This window comes from Limulus polyphemus, unplaced genomic scaffold (genome assembly GCF_000517525.1).
Source record: "Limulus polyphemus unplaced genomic scaffold, Limulus_polyphemus-2.1.2 Scaffold267, whole genome shotgun sequence".
In the NCBI taxonomy this organism is placed as follows: domain Eukaryota; kingdom Metazoa; phylum Arthropoda; class Merostomata; order Xiphosura; family Limulidae; genus Limulus; species Limulus polyphemus.
Window position 1 is genome coordinate 633725 of NW_013665877.1, and position 21207 is coordinate 654931.

The window sequence follows — 21207 nt, forward strand, 5'->3', positions numbered from 1 at the left end:
AGTAATTTATGATTTTTTTAAATTCAAAATGCATATATAAAACCAAAAAAATTGTTTTGTTTTACATTCTCCACGTGCAAAATTTTATAAGGCTTAGCAAACAATTAAAGAGTTAGTAACTAGAAGAGATAATTGTTTTCTTTACTTCTTTTTACTTATTTGTAAAGAGTAATAATGTATATACATAGATAATGTATTATAATTGAAATGTGGCTCTATTTTGCAAAATACAGGTCCACTAGAACACAATTAAGATGGGTCACTTTGTAAAGTCTGGTTTTTTTTATTATTGGTCAGGATGCCATTCTTTCTCAAGTATGCTTACTTGCTCCTTCCTGGTACTACTTGCGCATGGCACCTTTTTGACATGAAGAAGTGTTTGGGGGATTTCCCGAGTCAATGGAGATCTGAGTTGAGTCAGCTTGTCTGCATAGTTCCTTATCCTCGTTAGCTTCCTGTTTATTCCAACTTCCTCCTACTGTTTCTGTGTGACGCCCCCTCCCCATTCCCATTTAACCCGTTGTTGGTTCTGGCTTCTCGTTCTTTATCAATTCACAGTCGAGTTGTCACTCAAAGGTGTTTTAAAGGATTATAGCATTGATGACTTGGACCCAGAGTTCGGGCCAGTGAGGACCAGGCTTTTCCATTTTCATCTTATATGGATAACATTTACAATGGAACCATGGGTCCTACAGGTTCTTTCAGAGGGTTTGGCCCTTCGCTTCCTTTTCCTGATCCCATTGCCTCCCCCTCTCACCACCAAAAGATCCTGTTTCTTGCTAGTGTCTACAGGAGGCGGTTCAGGACTTACTTCAGAAAGAGACCAGAGAATTTGGGGAACTTTCTCAGCCAGGGTTTTACACCTGTCTGTTCATTGTACCCATAAAGATGTGAGATTAGAGACTGGTTATAGATTTATCATTTCTGAACTGTTTCCTAATCATTCCAAATTTCGTGATGTTGTTCTACTTAACCCTTCAGTGGGTTTTCACTCCAGGGTTGTGGATGACAAAGGTTGATGTGTCAGATGGCTATCTACACATTCCTATATCCCAGGCATCCCAGTATTTTCTCTATTTTGTTTATCAGGGGCATATTTATCAGTCTTGGGCTCAACCATTTGTCCTGACTTTGGCTCCTTATGCTTTCTGCCGAGTAGTCAGGTTTTGGATTGGAGATGCTTAGTTTCTTCCTCGAGAGACTGCCAGAGTGGGTTGGCTCATCAAGGAGGAGAAGTCGTTTCTCACAATGTCTAATTCATCTCTGTGTGTTTTTAAATTACCTCTTCATCTGGGCCCAGCTTTTTCCCCTTTGTTTATGGGATATGGAACATCTCATTTGTGGTCTATTGGCCTCTCCCTCTCTTACTGCACAAGAGACCCTATCTTTTTTGAGGATGTGAGCTTCCCTCTAAGTCCTCATTCCCCTTGGTTGTGCCCACTTGCATCACCTTCAGTGGGTGTTTCTCGACAAGTGGAGCCTCATTCAGGATCCCTTAGTTGCTCCTACTACCCTGTCTCCTCACCAACAGGCCTACTTTGCTTGGTGGTTGGATTGGACCAGTACTACCATTGGAGTTCCTCTTCCACTTCCTTGACTGGATTGTTATTTTTTTACAGTTGCTTCCCTTTTTGGTTGGAGTGCATATCTCAACACTCAAGAGGTTTGGTGATGGCCAACTCCGACAATTCCACAGTGTCTTATATCACCAAACAAGATCTTTGTTTCCAAACATTGAATCTCCTCTACTGGGCTCACAATCATCACATGAGATTGTTTGCATGTCATATTCTGGGTGCCCTGAATCAATGCACAACTTCCCCATATTTAGTCTCCAGTTCCTCATCCTTTAGCAGTAGCTGTAGATGCTCTCAGTCAAATCTGGAAGGGATATTATTGTATGCATATCCTCCTATTTGTCTTTTTCCCAGGGTCCTTTCATTGTTTCAGACCACTCTGTGTCTTGTGCTCTTAGTGGCTCAGGTTTTAGCCTGCTCAGACATGGTTTCCACTTCCATACAGGCTTTCAGTGTCTCCTCCCCTTCCTTTGCCATTGTCTCCAACACTCCTTCGTCAATCTTAATCAGATGTGCATCATCTGTCCATTCCTGGCCTCCGGCTTCACGTATGACTTTTGTCCGGTCCCCTGCCAGACAATCCGGATTTTCAAGGAATGTTCCCTCGTTGATTGCTCATCCTGTACATCTATTCACCTTGGCAGTTTATCCACATTAATTGTATACTTTCCACTGCTGTTCACTCCACCAAGGATATCGTCCTTCACTACTACAATTGACTGCATATTTCACTTGGTTCTTTGTTAGGGGACTATCAGTTTCCTCAATTGCTGGCTATTGAGCTGCATTATCTTGTAAGTTTAGAATTACTAAATGTACTTTTGTTTTCCAATATCCAGTGTTGTTTTTGTTATATCATTTGTTTCCCTTTCCTATTCTACCTGCCTTGTCTCTCTTCTGGATTGGAATCTCAATGTTGTCTTTCATGTTCTCACTTGTCCTCCATTTGTACCTTTATCTTCGTGTTCCTTATATCACCTTTCCTTCAAATCCCTATTCCTTATATTATTGACTTGTAACTGGCAGCGATCTGAGATCTTTGCAATTGATGCAATTCGTGCTGTTCCACAGTTCCTATGTTCTCCTCTTCCCTCACTGTTCATTTTTGCCAAAGACTTCTGCTGTGAGGGAGGGTAATTCCGCTTTTTCTCCCATTTGATGTTCCTCCATTTCCCACTTTTATGTCCATTCTGATCCTTACTGCCTCTTGTTTCCAGTCTGTGACCTCCAATGATATCTCGCTCAAGCTGCTCCCTTACATGGTTTACGTAACCACTTGTTTATTTCATGGAATCTCTCCATGCCCTGGGACCTCTCTCCTATTACCCTTACAATTAGGCTGGTGTATTCTTCCCTTTTGCCTGTGGAGTATTGCCTTTTTAGGGTATCTTCTTGTAAAATCTGTCAACTTGCCCAAGTCCCTGTCTGCCTATCTCTGTCTTTCTTTAGAGGTCATCATCGGGGCTGGTATGTGGACTACTCTTCGTACCTTTGTTTCAAGTTATTTACATCACTTGGCCATTTCTCCCCGAGTTGTATGATTAAAGACTAAAAGCCCATTCATGTATTTAATCGTAGATGAAAGTTGTCAGTTATGAAAATATGAAAACAAACAAAAATTGATTTAAAAAATATGAAAAAAAAACAAACAAACAGATTGTCAGTTTTATTAATTTGATTTTTGACTTAAATTTCTCCAGCAATTTTTCCATCCCAAATAACCATAAATTGTTATAAAACACTTAGCTGATACTTTCTTCTTGTGTAAAGTTTTCAGGCTTTCTTGTTGTAGAATCCAGTGTGATAGTAAGGTACTGTTTACATCGAGACTTCTTAAGTAAAGCCATTTTGCATGATCTTTAACAAAAAATCCTTTGTTGGGTAGGTTTAAAGACTTGCAGTGCTAAAATCTGGGGTTTGATTCCTAATGGTGGATTTGTTGCACTGAGAAAAACAAAAACTTAATGAAAAATTGATTTTTCAATAAATGCTGAATTACTAAACTTCTTTTTGAGCAGATGGTGTTATCCTAGTGGATCCAGAGTACATGAAGGAGCGTAAAGTATTTGGACATGTTCTGGCAGCCTTTCGCTATGGTAGGGAGGATCTAGATGTTTTAGGTTTGACCTTCCGGAAAGACTTGTATTTAGCATCAGCACAGATCTATCCCTTAGAAATAGCCACTGAAACCAAACAACCCTTGACACGGCTTCAGGAGAGACTCATAAGGAAACTAGGGCCAAATTCTTATCCATTTTACTTTGAGGTCAGAGTCGTTTTAGTGAACTTCTTCAAACAGACTATCTTGCTTGCTAAAAGAACTTATAAACTGGTTAGTTACAAAGACTGAAGACTTCCATTGAAATGGATAACTTTAGTTTAAGCACAACTTTCATTCAGATATCAAAATGTAATTGTCATTAACTTTTAACATTAGAAGACTAATATATATATAGTTTGCTCATTGGAGCAGAATTGTTTTTGAAGGAAATATCTTTCTTCAAATAATTTTAATGAAAAATTATTGAAAAATGTATTGAAATTGATTTATTAAGAAAGGTGGATAAAATAAGAAGTAATATTTTAAAAATATGTGAAGGGAAAAGTTATGCCATGTTTCCAACTGAATATCACAAGCAGAGGGAAGTGAAAGATCAAAAGCATTTCCTAGATATTTACAATATAAAGGATTGTAATACTAGTTTTGTGTAGTTTCAAGTTGAGTGTATTTTGCTTGAAAGATCTGAACTCGTAATGATGAGGTTTCATAATAAACTTTATTTTCTTAAGCTTCCACCTCACTGTCCTGCATCAGTCACACTCCAGCCAGCACCAGGAGATACTGGGAAACCATGTGGAGTGGACTATGAGTTGAAGGCTTATGTTGCTGACACTGAAGAAGAAAAACCTCACAAAAGGCAAGACTTTAAAATGAATTTGTAATCCGTTTTTGTCAGATTTTAATGTCTTCTGTTATTTTTCTGCTTGGTTCTCCATTATCCTATTTTTACCTCACCTTTCTAATATTAGAAAGTGTATTACAGTTTATTCATGGAATGTATAAGATTCCTTTAGTTAATAAGAACTTTGTTACATACCAACTGTTGAATTGGATCTGGGCCAAAGTAACACAAAAAAGCTGTTTCTTATTGTGCATTGTGATATTAGAGATGATGCCTATTTTGTACAACCAGTCACACAGTAAACCAAAGCTTACCTACAGTATACAGTATGAATAACACCATTGAAATGATGTTGTCTCTCAAAACTGCTTTAAATGGATTATGTAAACATGTTACGTTGTACTCATGCTGACTCAGCTAATGAAGGGTTTTGAGGAAACACCAAAGTTCAACTGCTTCTAGTCACCAAACAAACTATACTTCAATGGTAGCATAACCATCTATTGCCTAAACTATGTTTAGCAAAAGAAATACCCATTACTTATTTGTCTTACTTTTAAATGTTGTTATTAAAAGAACACTTAATATGACAGTGTGGGTATTTTCATGAGAAAGATTCCGAAAACCAAAAAAAAAAAAGGTAAAAATGAATACAGAATGTTTGCTGAATACTCTGTGTTCTTGAAGCACTGTTATTAAAGATTCAGTTACATTCTTTTAAAAAAATTCTATTTTTATTTCTGGAGAGAGATCATATTTTACAAGCTGAATATTAGTATTTGTGTTATGTATTTATCTTAAAACACTGTTACACTTAAATACACAATACTTCACTAGTGTCACATATCCTACTTTGTTGTGTTAAATTTCAAAAAGTATAGGAATTTTAAAAAAACAATGTATGTGATAATCCCTTCTGGACCAAAAGGTGTCACTGATTTAACTTGATTTTTTTTTCCTCTAACAATGGAAATTTTTAACCAAATTGAGTGAAACTTAGCACAAACTTACTAATGAGTTTCTCATTTTGGCTTAAAAAATTAATATAATTTGATGTGCTTTTTTATCTTTTTTTTTTTTTTTACATCTTCAAATATCAAACATTGTTGTGAAACGCTTTTGAAAAACATTAGAAATACCTCCTTTTAGAATTTAAATTTTTTTATTGTTCATCCAGCCAATTTCAACATGATTGATTTTCATTAACATATTTCTTTTAAAACATTATTTTACGGATTGCAGTAATCACTACTTCTAGCTACAAGTTGCAAAGAATGCTAAATAAACTGACAAAGATTTATTGGTGACCTAAGAGTTGATCTCGCTGAATAGTGTCAGGTCAGGCTAGGTAACAGTATTTGTGCTTACAATATATTTGGTCAAAATAGATTTTTATATACTAACTATACTATCCTTTCAATAGATTATAAGATATTTATTTGTGTTGTTTGATTATGATGAACTTAAAAAAATTCAAAAATAAGGATTTGAGTTACTAGAATATTTTTCTGCCATTACCATGCTCTAAATCTAATAAGGCTTACTTAATGTCTTTTCATGAAAGAAAATTGTCAAAACTTTCAAACAAATATAAATTAATACTGAAATATTTTCAGTAATGAAAAGAACATCTTTAAATAAACTATAAAAAAATCATAGTTCATTTGTTCCTGTTTTGTAATTCTTCTAAACTTCTCACTTAATTCCACATTTCTTTTTTAATTACTTTCTTATGGAAACATAAGTTCATTTTACTGTTCACCTTATATTTACTTAACTGTTATAATATGCTCTATCCAGTGGTGTTTAAACTTTGCCTGTAGTTATTTTTCAAAGCTGTTCATCATTATTTAAGACTTCACAACATGTGATATGAATGAAGCCTGTAATAATAAATCTAGTTATTTTTCAAAGCTGTTCATCATTATTTAAGACTTCACAACATGTGATATGAATGAAGCCTGTAATAATAAATCTACTCACAGAGAAGGAAAATGACAAGAGAAACAAGATTTGGTTAATTGTGTTCTTATGAGATGGTAATTTCTTAGTAAATAAAAACTTCTGTTTTGGGATGGACAGAAAAATTCTAAAAAATATCCTCAGAGTTATGCAGAAATGTAAGCATGGAACATTTTTCTTTGTAAGTGTTACATAAAATAAAAATTTGTTATAATACAGTTGAAATTATTATTTTCACATAAATTGTTACATGAATTGTGATATGGAGGTGTGCATTTGACATTAGAAAGGATCTCGCAACATGTTCTGGTTAATTGTGGAAATGGAAAACATTTCAGTAAAGAAATACATCATTTATGTAGTCATCTCGTAGAAAGTAACTTTTGAAAGAATATTACAGAACTTCCAATTTAGTTACAGGTTAAAATTTAAGAAATGACCAAAAATTTCTGTAAAGAGTTAGTTGAAATATCTTTTAATAGGTTTAATACCTATAACTACAAGTCTGATTTTTTTGTAACTTCTAGTTTCATTTGTATTATCACCTTGATTATTCACACAGAAACTCTGTAAGGCTGGCTATTCGTAAGATTATGTATGCACCTAGTAAGCAAGGGGAACAGCCCAGTGTGGAAATCAGCAAGGAGTTTATGATGTCCCCTAACAAACTCCATCTCGAAGCTTCTCTAGATAAAGAGGTAATAGCTCAGAACCAGGGTTGGTTTTACGCATGAACAAAATTACCTGTGGTGGCAGCTTTTGATAGACATCCATAAGCATACAAATAATTTTGTAATGGTGTTATTATTTGTCTTCTAGGCCAGTTTGTGTTGTGACATTCACCAACTATTTATACTTCAATTGTACATCATAAAAAGATAAATAATGTTTAATTATATAATTAATATAATATAATTAATATTTGTATATATCAATCTGTAGTATGTGTTTTGTCCACTTAGCATCTGTTTCTCATATTGTGATAATCTTCCTATTAAGCATTCCTCTTGCAATGTCTATAGATATTTAATTTATATAAAATGGTCAGAATATACAAGAACTATGTAATTGGTTTCAGTTTTTGAAAAATTAACCTTAATTTGTCAAAATTAACTTAGTTTTCTCCTAATAAACTTGCTGAAATATAAAAAAAAAAGCTGAATTTTACTTTATTCATGATTTTGGTCTACTTCTAAGTATGATAATAACTATAAAAAAATAACATGTAAAGAAAATCCATAAATTTAGTCATTAAACTTGAAAAACTAGGCTAAAGTAATACATTTAGTTTAAATCTAATTAGTTTGGAGAAAGTCATTGAAATGAAATAATTTAAAAACATACACACATCAGCTAAGACATTGAAATAAAGTAGCCTAAAGTTTAAATTTTTTAGCTAGTGTATTTTTAAAAGTAATGTGAGAAGCTTTTTGTTATTACAGTTCATGACAACTGGTTGACATTCTGTAATCCTGAGTCATTTCAGTATAAAATGATTGAAACTAACTGGCAGAAGAAGAGTAATTGCAGCAACTCTTAAACTGTCATGTCAGCCTGACATTGTTTTGATGCTTGAATATTCTTTAAGAATTCACTTCTCTTGTTATTTATGTACTTTTATTCTCTGTTTCCTTAGCATTATGATTCAACTTTTTTAGAATACTTGATAGTTGTATATTTTAACATTTTATTAACTAACATGCATAATATTGTTGAGTAGAAAAATATTCTAGAATGATTGCTTTCATTTTCTCTATTAATCATAAATTTCCTATATTTAATTTATATAAGTTGTTTTAAATGTAAATAGTTCTTAAAGTTACTTTTTATCTTGAGTTTTTTGATTGAAACTTTATTAGAATGGCCTCTGTTAATATGCAGCTAATAATTAAGTGTATGGTAATTTTTCACTTAGAAGTGCTTCTTTTTTTTTATAAAGGTTTTGTCATTTTCTTCTGAACTTAGTTATACTACCATGGAGAAGAGATAGCAGTTAATGTGCATGTTGCAAACAACTCCAACAGAACTGTCAAAAAAATCAAAGTTTCTGGTTAGTAAGTTCATTGCAAAAAACTATTACTTTTTGATAATATTTGTACAATTTATACTTTTATTACACTTTTTAGAGAAACTAGGCACATTTCATTATTAGTTAATTAGGTGTGTATATATATATATAAAGAAGAATACAAAACATTACATTCACTTTAGTTGGTGGAGGATAATTATGTTTTTTTTCTATATGGTATATTACAGTTCGACAATTTGCTGACATATGTTTGTTTTCCACTGCTCGATACAAATGTTCAGTAGCTGAAGTAGAGAGCGAGTAAGTACTTTTACTAATAAATAATGTTAGAATGCTTCTGTGGTCATGTAAATCTCAAAATAGAATGATTATTATTATAATGTGGCATGAATTGAATAATTAAATTCCTCCGTTCTTTTTAAACTGGCTCAACCAATTTTTCTTCAACTAAAATTATTTTGTGAATTCTACTTTTTAAAATTTACTTTTACTAATTTAAGAATGTGTCTGTTGAGACATTTATGTCTTTTAAGCTTGGTATTCAGTTCTTTTTGTCTTGCATTCATCAAAAATGTTAACTCTACTTTAACAATATAATTTAACCAAAGGGCTTCAAATCTGGGGCTCATGAATAAAAAAACAATGGCATAAAATAAGGTGGTTTTAAAATCAAAACACTAACTTAATTGAATTGTTGTATTAAGATATGATAATAGATTCAAACTTAAAAAACAGATTTATGGCCAAAATGAAGTTGATTTTTTTTTTAATCCTGCAAATTTGTTATTATTTGTACATGCATACTGCAGCTAAACTGTATGTATCTTACGAAACATTCGGTAATTTTGTCCTGTTTATCAGAGATGATAATCTTAAAGTATCTAGGTTTACATTATTTAAGATGTTATACTTGAATTTTGTTCATGTTATTTGTACTTTTGTATTGAGGTTAAATTATATATATCTTAAGAAATGTTCAATAATTTTGTCTTGTTTATCAGGGATGGTTGTCCTATAGGACCTGGATTTACATTATCAAAGGTGTTTTACTTGAAGCCATTGCTTGCAAACAACAAAGACAAACGAGGCTTAGCTCTTGATGGTCAGCTGAAACATGAGGATACGAATCTTGCTTCTTCCACAATGTAAGTTGCTCAACTTTGATACATTTTATACCTTCAAGTTTTTTGTTTTTTTTCCATTTCCCTCTTTCTTTTGAGAATGTTTCATTATTGTGTTTTATGGTAAATATTTATTCATAATCTTGATATTTAGCCCTTTTGTCAGTTATTCAAGTAGAGTGGATTGTACAATTTGTTTTTCAGGCTGTTTGCTGTAACTGGCTATAGTATGTTTATATGCCCATAGTTTGAGAATGCGAAGATTTTTACATCAAGAATATTAAACGATCACATACAGATAGTTTTATATAATTTAACCCTGTCTCCATGGGCATCTTTTTCTGCACATGTCAAGAGGTTTTAGTGAGTTACATTCAAAATTTAATTAAACTACTTTCTTTTCATGATGTATCAATAGATATAGAGTAAAAACATAACTAATAATCCATATTTTAATAGCATATAAGTTTTAAGTTCTTACTTTTATAAAGCAATAAAAAAATGTAAAATGTCCCCTAGTGTGTGAATTGTGACATTTGCTCCCTAAGAATTTCCTCTTCTCTAATTTATTTACCACCCATCCAATATATATGAAATTTAGTGTAAATAACTTGTTATAATATCATCATTCAGGCATAATTTTCATAGCCTTCAATCATTATTTGGTTATAGAGCCATGAAATAGACAACCATGCCCCACTTGCCACATCCTCTCTTTCAGAAATTGCTAATAGTTCTCCATGCTGTTCAATACTGTATTATTTATAATCAATAGAAATCCAAGGTTTTCGTTTATCAAGTGACATATTATATTATAGTGTTTTCTGTAATGAGAATTGCCAATTTTGCTTTCAGTTCAAGCTTGATTTCCATGGAAAACACATTGAGCTTAGATGAATTTTTAATGAGTGTTGCCACATATTAGAAAGCCAAAAAAATAGTGATAGTTATGGGACATTGTCTGCTTTTTTCACTTTATTATTCTGTGTTCTTTAGTGCATTATTTAATTAAATAAAAATTATTTAGTGCAGTACTACCGTTAGTATAATAAAATGTTGGATTAAGTGTCATTAAAAATCGACGGTAAAAAATACAAAAACAAAGACCTAGGTAAGTACTTTTCCATGTGTATTCTTTATTTATTTATTATTATAAAAGTAATTGAAATGTAAAAATTGGCAATTTTTTATGTTAGTTAAAGTTAGATTAGGTGAAACAAGTAATAATGATAATAATATAATAACTTTTCATGATGTACGCTTGCAGTAGCTTGTGTGTTACGTAATTCGATAGTGTAATGAGCTGCAAGTTCGACAAGTGAATTACAACTTATAATGGTACAGAGAGTAATTATTTGGGTTTCAAAGGGCAATAAAGCAATAAAATTCAAGTATAAATAGATATATACTGTTATGAGTGTAAAGCTATTTAGGATAAACAAATGTAGTTTCATGTTATGATTTGAAGTCATTCTAAAAAAGAAAAGGGTAATTTAGATTTTCTGTGTGCGTGTGTTGGTGGTTCTGAAGTCAGTCAGATTGATCAACCTTGTATAAAGTAGGGTAGAGAAAATATAAAGTTTTACAGAAAAAAAAATTGAAGTTTATTTAAAAAAGTGTTGGAGATTACACAAATAAAATTCAAGGTTTTTGAGACAAAGAAAAGTGTTTTTAGTCTTAATGTGGAAATCCGTTAGCACTGAACTTGTATATAGAAATACTATATGCATTCACAGACAAATCTTTGGTAAAAGTACTTCATTAAAATATCTGATTTTTTGTGTACAAAAGACTTTTGATGTTTAATAAAAGTCTGTCAAATTTTGTAAAGATAACCTACTGTATTAAAGTTTTAGTATGAGAACTATAACAAGCACAAAATGGTTACAAGGCCGGTCCCTGGGATCGAACCCTTAATGATAGAGTTAATGGTATAAAGTTAACTGAGTGTGAATGTGGCTTATAATTACTTGGTTGTTGCTTACTAAGATTACAATTGAGTTTCTGTAATCTAATAATTAGTTGAAAATTATTTATCATTTCAGTGGTTTATTTAACTGCTAAGCTGATTATTAAAGAAGTAGTTTTTGTTCCAGCCTGCCAGTTCCTTTGTTTTCACATAACATTATACATCAACTTAATCAAACTCAACTGCCATAAAAGCACAAAGATAAATGTAATATTTAAAACCTGTAGAAAAAGAGAAAGTAGACAGATTATATGTACTACCATTATCTAATATTTTATTATTTATTTCTGTACAGAATTACAGACCCAGACCAAAAAGAAAATTTGGGAATCATTGTCCAGTATAAAGTGAAGGTGAAGCTATGCCTGGGCCCACTTGGAGGGTAGGTTGTTTTGCTTCTACGAAGTGGTTAGGTCAGAACTCTTTTTTTATAAAATAATACTAATCGAAGATAGATTAAAGTAACAAAACTAAAAAGCCCCAATCTATTTCATGGAGCAATAAATTGATCAGAGACAGGTAATTAAGAATTTTACTAGAGAAGTAATTATTTGAAATTTAAGAAACCAACCTTTTCTTAAAATTATATTCCACTATTCGTAATTGTAAATTTTACGTTTTAAACTGTTTTTTTTAATTAATTATTTTTTATAAATATTAGGCCATTCCAAGGACTGTTAGTTGTTAACACTTAGCAGGAGGAGGAAAATGAGAAGTAAAAATGTAGTCTTTATAGATTTGATACAGTGTGTATATTTTAATTTTGATGATGAGGAACCCACTTTGAGACTAGTAATGCATGAAGACAAACGTTGTACATTTACTGTTATGTTAAACTTATATTATAGTTTTTCTTCATTACCCATTCAAGCTGTCTCCAAGCATTACAATGTGTATATGTTCACGAAATTTGGCAGTCTTTCAGTAAACATTATAAGCTTTTCACATACAAAAACTCATATTTTTTAGTGAAATATTTTTAATAAACTAAAAAAATATTTGTCCTTGAATATATCAAGTATTTGTTTTGAATAGTGTGCAAAGTGATTTTCGTACTAAGGTTAAAAATACTTTTCTTCATCTCAAAAAATCTCAATTTTCATTTGTGTAATCTCTAAAATATCTTAAATACATTTCAAATGTTTGTTTTTAGTAAAACTTTATATTCTATCTGTTATTTTCACTACCCTAACTCTATACTAGGTTGTTCAATTTGACTGACCTCGTAACCACCAAAAAAAAAATAGAGATGAGAAGATACCTGGAGAAAATGTGTCACATGTGTCAAACTAGAGGGAATTCAGAATTTTTTTAATAATATTTTGAATGTAAAACACTAAAACATTGTGTCATGCACGGTAAAGGATACCTGGGGCAAGAGGGTTAAAATATCTTGTCATAACTTGTTTTCTCAATTTGTAAAGTAGTCAGCATTTTTACCCATTAGTTACCTTAATACTTTCAATACTTTTCACTTTATCAAACTTATCTTGGTTATGTCCCAATGTGTTAATGTTTCTATGATTGTGGAAAATAACATTTGATTTAAAAAAAAAATTTATACAATAGGTATTCCGTTTTTCACTTTGTCAGCAGTGACCATTATCATGGCTGACAAGTAATTTGTCAACTAGTTGGATTTTAAGTTTTTTGTTGTTTTTTTTATAACAGAGATGTAATTGCAGAACTTCCATTTGTCCTAATGAATGCAAAACCTGAGGAGACACAAGACACACTTGTTAATCCAGTTCAAGGATCAGATGAACATAATGATAAAATGGTTCCTGTTGACACCAATCTCATTCAACTGGAAACGTAAGTTGCAATGTTATTCTTATGTATTAACCATTTAGAATATTTTTCTTCTGTAACTTCAGAACTGTGGTTATTGTAATAATGATAATCATACAGGATGTAATGCTCTAACCAAGGAATAATTTATTTTAATTACCTCTTCCAAATTTATTAACCCTTTTGCTATTGTTTTGGTGGATTACATCAATCATGTGACTCCAAAGTAACCATCAGAGTTTCCATACTATAGCTTTTAACATGTTTTGTATACCTTCACAAAATATTTCAAGCTTTTAGTAAACATTACAAGTCGTTTGTAGACAAAAAATAAAACTTTAAATATTTTTACTAAAAATTTGTCCATAAATTAGTTAGAATGTTGACTGTTCTATGTGCAAAGTGATTCTCATGCTAAAATTAAAAACACTTTTATTCATCTGAAGTTTTCAGATTTCATTTTAGTAATCTGTAAAACCTCCTAAATGTATATCTAACTTTTTTTTGTTATTGTTTTGTTTCAGAAAACTTTATCCTTTTTTTTAGTATTGATCACAAAGTAGTACTCCTGACAGTGTTTACTTCTAACCTTTTCACATCTCTTTCCTACATTTATCCCACTGTTAGCAATTGAAGTAGAAACCTACTGAACATACAGCAATGAATCAACACTCCTGCCATTAGACTGTTTAGTGACACCATATTATGACACAGTCGATATCAAATAAGTTTGTGAGGTGCAATATATAGAACTTTTCCACATAGGTTATTGTAATCCCAGCTCCAAGAACACTGTGAGAGAAGATGTATTGGCTTGTTTACAGTTCATTGGTTTATGATATGGCTCTCTACAAAATCTTAACCAACCCAATAAGCTTGGTATTTAGATGTTAGTCATTCTCTTTAGACGGTTTGGAATTTAGAAGTATAGGTGAACGAAGTGTGTAAATGCTTATGAACATGTTATTAATATTTACTCATAAATGCTTCATATTTAGTTGTTTTTTACTTATAGCATTGAACAATAAATAAGTAAAAAATAGAAAAACAATGATTTCTAGTACTTTTGATGTTATGAAATTGACATATACTGCATGTAATACTTGCTAAGCCTTGATGTAAGGCTTGTTTATTTTCTCAAGTGGAGGAAGAGGACAAATTAATTTTTTGTAAATTTCAAAGATGCAATTTAAAACACCAAAATATCAAATTACTGTACTGGTACACATAAAACCACTGTAATTTACTTAGCTTTCTAATAACTAAACTATATGTGGATTTAAAAAATCTCATATCTGTTCAGAGCAATGATTTTTAGTTAACAGACTTCAACATTTCCAGTAAAATTACAAGTTTCTCCTTCAAGACAGTTACAAATGACTGTCAGATTTAAGTAGTTTGGAAAGTGCCCTTTCTCTTGTTTATGAACATATACTTAAGTCTTAAAGAAAGTAGGCATTGACAAAAACTGTGGAGTAGTGGGCGAAGGCTACTCTGGTAGGTTTTAAAAATATATTGGTATCTCGGGAAATCTAAAAATGGGAGAATGTTCTTATTTTATATTCTAGCTTGTAAATATCTTAAATTTGAGTTTCTAATTTGATAACCACTATACACATTGTATGGTGGGCATAATAAAATGTAAACTGAGCAATAGAAAAAGAAGAAATGCCATATGAAACAAAGAAAAAAGCATATTTAGCATTTTAAAAATATTTTATTTTGAAATAATTATATTGAAATACAATGGTAATGGTTATTTAATTAACTCTTTCACAATGGGCTAGGTGCATTGCGCCTACTATGTAACCACCAGAGTAACCATGAGATTAGTTGTATTATAACTTTTGATAATGTTTGCGTATCTTCACGAAATTTCACAGACTATTAGTAAACATTACAAGCCTTTTGTTAAAAAAAACTGATTTTTTAATTACATATTTTTACTGAAACTTTCTCTGTAAATTTAGAAAGTCAAACTCTCTTGAAGTGTTGGCTGCTCCATCTGAAAATTGTTAAATTTCATTGCATGATCTCTAAACCTCCTAAATAAATGTTGAGTATTTTTGTTTCAGAAAAAATTTGTATTTTATCTGTTATTTTCTGTACCCTGACTCTATATGGGGTTGGTCGATTTGACCAACCTCGTAACCTCCATAAAAATTAGGAATTAAATCTAAATTACCCTTTTTTTCTTTCTAAAATGACTGCAAGTTGTAACAGGAAACCACAGTTGTTTATGCTAAGTAGCTTAAAGCTCGTAACAATATACATCTATTTATATTTAATATTATTGACATTTGAACTGTGTCTAACTAATAATCCCACCACATAAGTTGTAAATCACTTGGGGAATGTGCAGTTCATGATGCCATATCAAATTATGTAATGCACGAGCTGCTTGCAAGATTGTGAAGAATTTTTTAACTTTTATTTTACCTTATGTAACCAAATAAGTTTATAATTTTTACATTTTAGTTAGTTTTATAATAATAAATAAAGAATCCAAATGAAAAGCAAAAAATATAGTACTTACCTGGTTCTTCTTGTTTTGCTGTTGAAACTTAAACCTACTTTTTTATACTAATGGTATACTGAGAAATTATTATATTATAATGAGTAATTTGTGTTAAATTCCGTACTACTGGGGAGGGGTGATAAATAAATTAGGGAAGAACGGAGACCGAGAGAGTAAATGTCAGAATTCTCATACCATGGGAGTTTAAGGCATTTTTAAAATATTTCCTTATAGAACTAAGAAATTAAAAGTTGTATTAAAATTTGATATATTAACTGTGTTTTGATGTCAAGTTTTAATCACATATATTGATAATAAAGTAGTTTGATTAAATTTTGAAAATGTTAAATGTTTTTAAAAATGTTGTAGAAAAGGGTACCCATAGGGAAAGAGTTAACTCTTTCTATATGGGCTACATGTATTGTATCTAATGTGTAACCACCAAAGTATCCATGTTGTGTTTATTTTAGTGATCAAACAAGTGGACTAGCAGATCAGGATGATGACATCATTTTCGAAGATTTTGCAAGACTTCGACTGAGAGGAGAAACAGATGCTTGAAGGCAGTAAACATTGATGAAAAGACTTGTTTCTCAATGTTTTTAATTACTTAAGGTTTGTAGCAGACAGTGTTATTTGGGCCAGCTCATTAATCTTCAATAAATATTTAACAACAACAGACAGAGAAATAGTTGTTGGCTAGGTATGTCTGATGTTTTTTTATTGTCACATTTTCCTGTTTTATCAGAGACTTCTACTATGCTAATGAGAAATTGATCCAGCAGTTTTATTTAAGATTAAATTACTGATTTTGGTGGAGAAACATGAATTTTAGAAGGTTAAGAGTAGTATGAAATTTTTAAACTAACAGCCGAAGCTAGTTGTTAAAAAATAGTTCTCGTGCCAGTTAGGCCTTTGCTCAATATCTTCCAGTCTTTTGGTAAAGCAGTCTGATTATTAGGTAGTAAAACCTTTAAGGATTAATGTGTGCTGAAAAGTTTAGTGAAAAGTTTTTTTCCATAATTTAACCTTCAAAGCTTAAAGTTGATTGAATGAGAAAATATGTATTATTGAATTTTGATTATTATTATTATTATGTATGTAAACTAAAGGAGTTCAGGATATTGGTTTGTGTTTATAACAGTAACCAAAAGAGAACAATGCAATGCTTAACTTTAGCTTTAACCTAAGGTTATTGCAGTTAGTGTAAATTGGATTATAATCTTTTTTAAGAAGTTATTGTTTTAGATGGCTCTCAGCTTTAACTAGGAAGAACTCACTGTTTGTTGGATTTATATTTACATAAGAAATGGTTTATTTTGACATGTTTAAAACTTTTTAAAGACATTTAGAATTGTGTTGGAAATGTGTTAAGCTTGTGTTGTCCTCATTTTTTTATACTTTATTCACAAAAATAATACTGTTAAACATGTATGTTTTGGTAAGAAAAACAGGTTTTTTTGTTCTCCATGTATTACTAAACAGTTTTGGATAGAAAAACAGGTTTTTGTTCTCCATGTATTACTAAACAGTTTTGGTTAGAAAAACCGGTTTTTGTTCTCCATGTATTACTAAACAGTTTTGATTAGAAAAACAGGTTTTTTGTTCTCCATGTATTACTAAACAGTTTTGGTTAGAAAAACAGGTTTTTTGTTCTCCATGTATTACTAAACAGTTTTGGTTAGAAAAACAGATTTTTTGTTCTTGATCTTAACTGTTTAGTTAAGATCACAAGAAAAATAAATGAAAGTTTATTTTGTTATGTATACCAATGGAAACAAAAGTATTTATGTGTAAATGACTGGGTTATTCATAAGTAAATAGGATTAGTGAAGTGTTAAAATAACAGTTTTTTTTGTCAAATACAGCTGCATGGATTTAGTAATATGAGAATGAGAATTGTTTCACTTATTGATTTTGAGTCTTCAGTTGTTGTTTTGTTGTTTTTTTTTCTGTTTTCCTGAAATCATTGATTTAAATAGTGAATTCATTTCTTAAAGTTTTCTTACATAGTTGAAATCGATCGGTATATATATATAATTTTCTTTAAAATTATGCTGAATTGTTTAACAGGTAAATTTACTTATACAAAGTTAAGTTGCTTCAGTTGATAGGTGTAGAAAACGTGCTTAAAGTTACAATAACATAGTTGCAGTCTATAGTAACTGTCACAGATGTGCAAGTTGAACCATACTTTAGGTAGTGCCGGTATAGTAACTGTCACAAATGTACAAGTTGAACCATACTTTAGGTAGTGCCAGTATCGTAACTGTCACAAGTTGAACCATACTTTAGGTAGTGCCAGTATAGTAACTGTCACAAGTTGAACCATACTTTAGGTAGTGCCGGTATAGTAACTGTCACAAATGTACAAGTTGAACCATACTTTAGGTAGTGCCGGTATAGTAACTGTCACAAGTTGAACCATACTTTAGGTAGTGCCAGTATAGTAACTGTCACAAGTTGAACCATACTTTAGGTAGTGCCAGTATATGCTCTTCTTGTTTTTTATTTTATTGTATTTGAAGCAATGAAAAAAAAGATATTTAATTTTTGAGTTATTGAAATTAAGTTGTGTTTTTTATTATTATTGTAAGTATAATCTTCTATACCTCAAGGGTCAACACTAGTCGTGGTACAACTTTCAGTACACTTTGTGTTGGGTACTTTCAGATTTAATTTGAAAAGCTTGAAAATACTCCCAAACAAGTTGGGTCAGACAAAGAATGCCATTTTCTAAACTAACTTGTATTGGATCTTTTCTCTTCTTGCTACATACTAGTCTGCTTATATAAGACAAACTGATACAGTCTATGTAAAGCATGCTATTGTATATTAGTTTGAATAATGTAAATATATACATATACATATGTAGACACAAACAAATAAACATGCATATATACATAAATTTGTATGTAGATGGGTACAACATGTAGTACCTTGCTTATTGTATTGTGTTTGCTGCATTTCATTATTTTCTTGAATCGGAGAAATAACTAGTTGAAATGTAGAATGGAATTACGAAATTATTGGATGACACAAAAATTGACTTGTAGGATAAAAAAAAAAGAAAAATTGTAGTGGCTGCTTCTTTTGTATCTTTAAGACGAGCAGTATATTATGAAGTTGAGCTGAGGTCGGCCAAATGGTTAGTATGCTGGACTGTGGATCTGAGGTTCGCACATCGTTACTGCCAAAAGAAAGAAATAGTTGCACTCTGGACTTTGGGTCCGTAGGTGCATTTTAAAAATGGTGATCAAATCCCACTATTTATTAGGTGAAGAGTTGGCAGTGGGTGGTGTTGACTAGCTGTTTTCTCTATTATCTCTTACTTAAAAGATTAGATGACTAATGCAACTAGACCTCAAATAGCTTTGCTTGAAATTCAACAAACAAAGCTATTAAGTTTTTTTTATATTTTAATTTGTTAAACTTTGTAACTTCTCAGAAAAACATTTCATTTTTATGATGACAGGCTTCTACTGAATCTTCTCTAAGAGGAAACAAAAAATTAGATTTCTATTCTTAATGTATTCCCAGGAACTTATCATTGTTTAGGGGCATTTCTTTTTTTACTGATAAAACCATAAAAAGTGAAATATTAATTACTTAAACAATGTCTAGAGAGAGAGAGTCTATGCCTTTTGATTTTTCTCCAACAAGAAGCACAACTATGTTGAAAAAAACTATTAATTCAATTTGAAACATATTTTTAAAATATCTAAGAACTGAATAAAATAACCTAAAACTGACCGTTATCCTTTGAACAAGAAAGAATGTATGAACTTTCAAAAAACATTGGAATTATTCACATGCTGATTGAAAAACAAATCTCTGGTATCATAATTGAAAAGCCTACATATGCTCATAACATTTAAAAAAAATTAGAAGTCTGATTAAATTAATATTTGTTATTCTTCAATTTTTTAGACTTTGATATGTGCAATGTCTTTAATTGCCAGTGAATTTGTTTTACTTTTGGAAACAGTTGCAACTTTGTAAGTAATACTTTACTAAATGTAATTTGTTTTGAAATGTATTTAACACTTTTATGTTTACAAATTAAACACATCTTAATGTCTGTTGTTAAATGTCAGAGTTAAGATAATTGGGGGTTTATAGCTGAGATTATTTGTTTAAAACTCATTACAGCTGTGTGTTGCAATGATTTTAATTGTTGAATGGTGCAGTGCATCGTAATTTGTTGAGTAAAACTGTATATTGTAATTTTATGTATTAATCATTAGAACTACGCATTGCATTATCTGTTCATTAATTAAACATAGGAGAACCTTGAAGATTATACTGGCTGCATTATGTCTATCAGCATTTTAACTTTGTTGATAGTATATAATAAATAGTTTCTACATTAAAAGCAAATGTATCAGGCTTATAATTGTAGAGTTAACTATCATTAATCATTTTAAAAAGTAACTTTTTCTTCCTGTTTAGCTTTTTGCAACAAATGCAATTCTCCATGTTACTTTAGATAGAGCTTGTATTTAGCCATGGACCTAATATCAGTTCATTTTATCAAAGTGAGTAGAATAACACTTTCACTGCTTAATAGAATAAAGCAAGTTACAGTGCTTGTAATCTTGTCTATGCTGTACTCAGAATGCTAGTAATAAGTCAGAAATAGTAGTATTTATATGTTAAATGCACTTCCCTAGTCCTCTCCATACCACTCGAGTCAAGACTGTGAACATGCTCATCATGAATATATCAAGTTACTTAACCCAGGATTTAAATAAATTGTTTTATATTTTTCAAATATAATCTCACAATATGATGTAAGGAAATTGTGTATTTCACCTAAAATCAGTTCATTCTTTAGAATATGTGTGCTTATCTTACTCTATTAATTTATAATTTTTTTTATTAGAACTGTATTCACCAGGCTTGCAAATTTGTATCTGGAGCTTTGTAAACTTGCAAGATAATTTTTCAGGGCATTAACTTTTGATTTGTACAGGGTGTATTAAAAGATATTGTTTCAAGTTTGGTTCAGTTATTATTTAACACTGTTACTCTGCAACCATTTCAGGTATATCCAGTGTGTAACACGTTTTCGATCTTGTAGAGTGTGCAGAATGTTGCCCCCCAGTGGCACAGCGGCATGTCTGCAGACTTACAACGCTAGAAACCGGGTTTCGATACCCATGGTGGGCAAAGCACAGATAGCCCATTGTGTAGCTTTGTGCTTAATTACAAACAAAACAAACAGTTACCATCATCAGGGCTGGTATCTAAGATAAGAATTTAGGTATAAGACGTTTTACACATTAAATTAAAGTTATTACCTGTCTGGTCCCCAGGTGGGAGAGTGGTAGGTCT

The 21207-nt window shown here is 31.1% G+C and overlaps 1 protein-coding gene across 2 annotated transcripts in view; it reads left to right on the forward strand.

The window, feature by feature from the left end:
- Positions 1–20870, forward strand: part of LOC106456878 (beta-arrestin-1-like) — a 39016-nt gene extending 18146 nt beyond the window's left edge. Inside the window, exons 5-14 of one of the 2 annotated variants that reach the window (XR_002610024.1) lie at positions 3596–3843; positions 4368–4495; positions 7005–7140; positions 8408–8492; positions 8699–8771; positions 9473–9616; positions 11857–11943; positions 13233–13376; positions 16341–17515; positions 17564–20870. Coding sequence is in view for 1 of the 2 variants with exons in the window: in XM_013916247.2 (XP_013771701.1) it covers positions 3596–3843; positions 4368–4495; positions 7005–7140; positions 8408–8492; positions 8699–8771; positions 9473–9616; positions 11857–11943; positions 13233–13376; positions 16341–16431 (1136 nt within the window). In the remaining variant the exon portion in view is untranslated. Of the gene's footprint in view, positions 1–3595; positions 3844–4367; positions 4496–7004; positions 7141–8407; positions 8493–8698; positions 8772–9472; positions 9617–11856; positions 11944–13232; positions 13377–16340 lie in introns of both variants that reach the window. The other variant, XM_013916247.2, reaches the window with a different exon arrangement.
- The last annotated feature ends 337 nt before the right edge of the window (positions 20871–21207 follow it).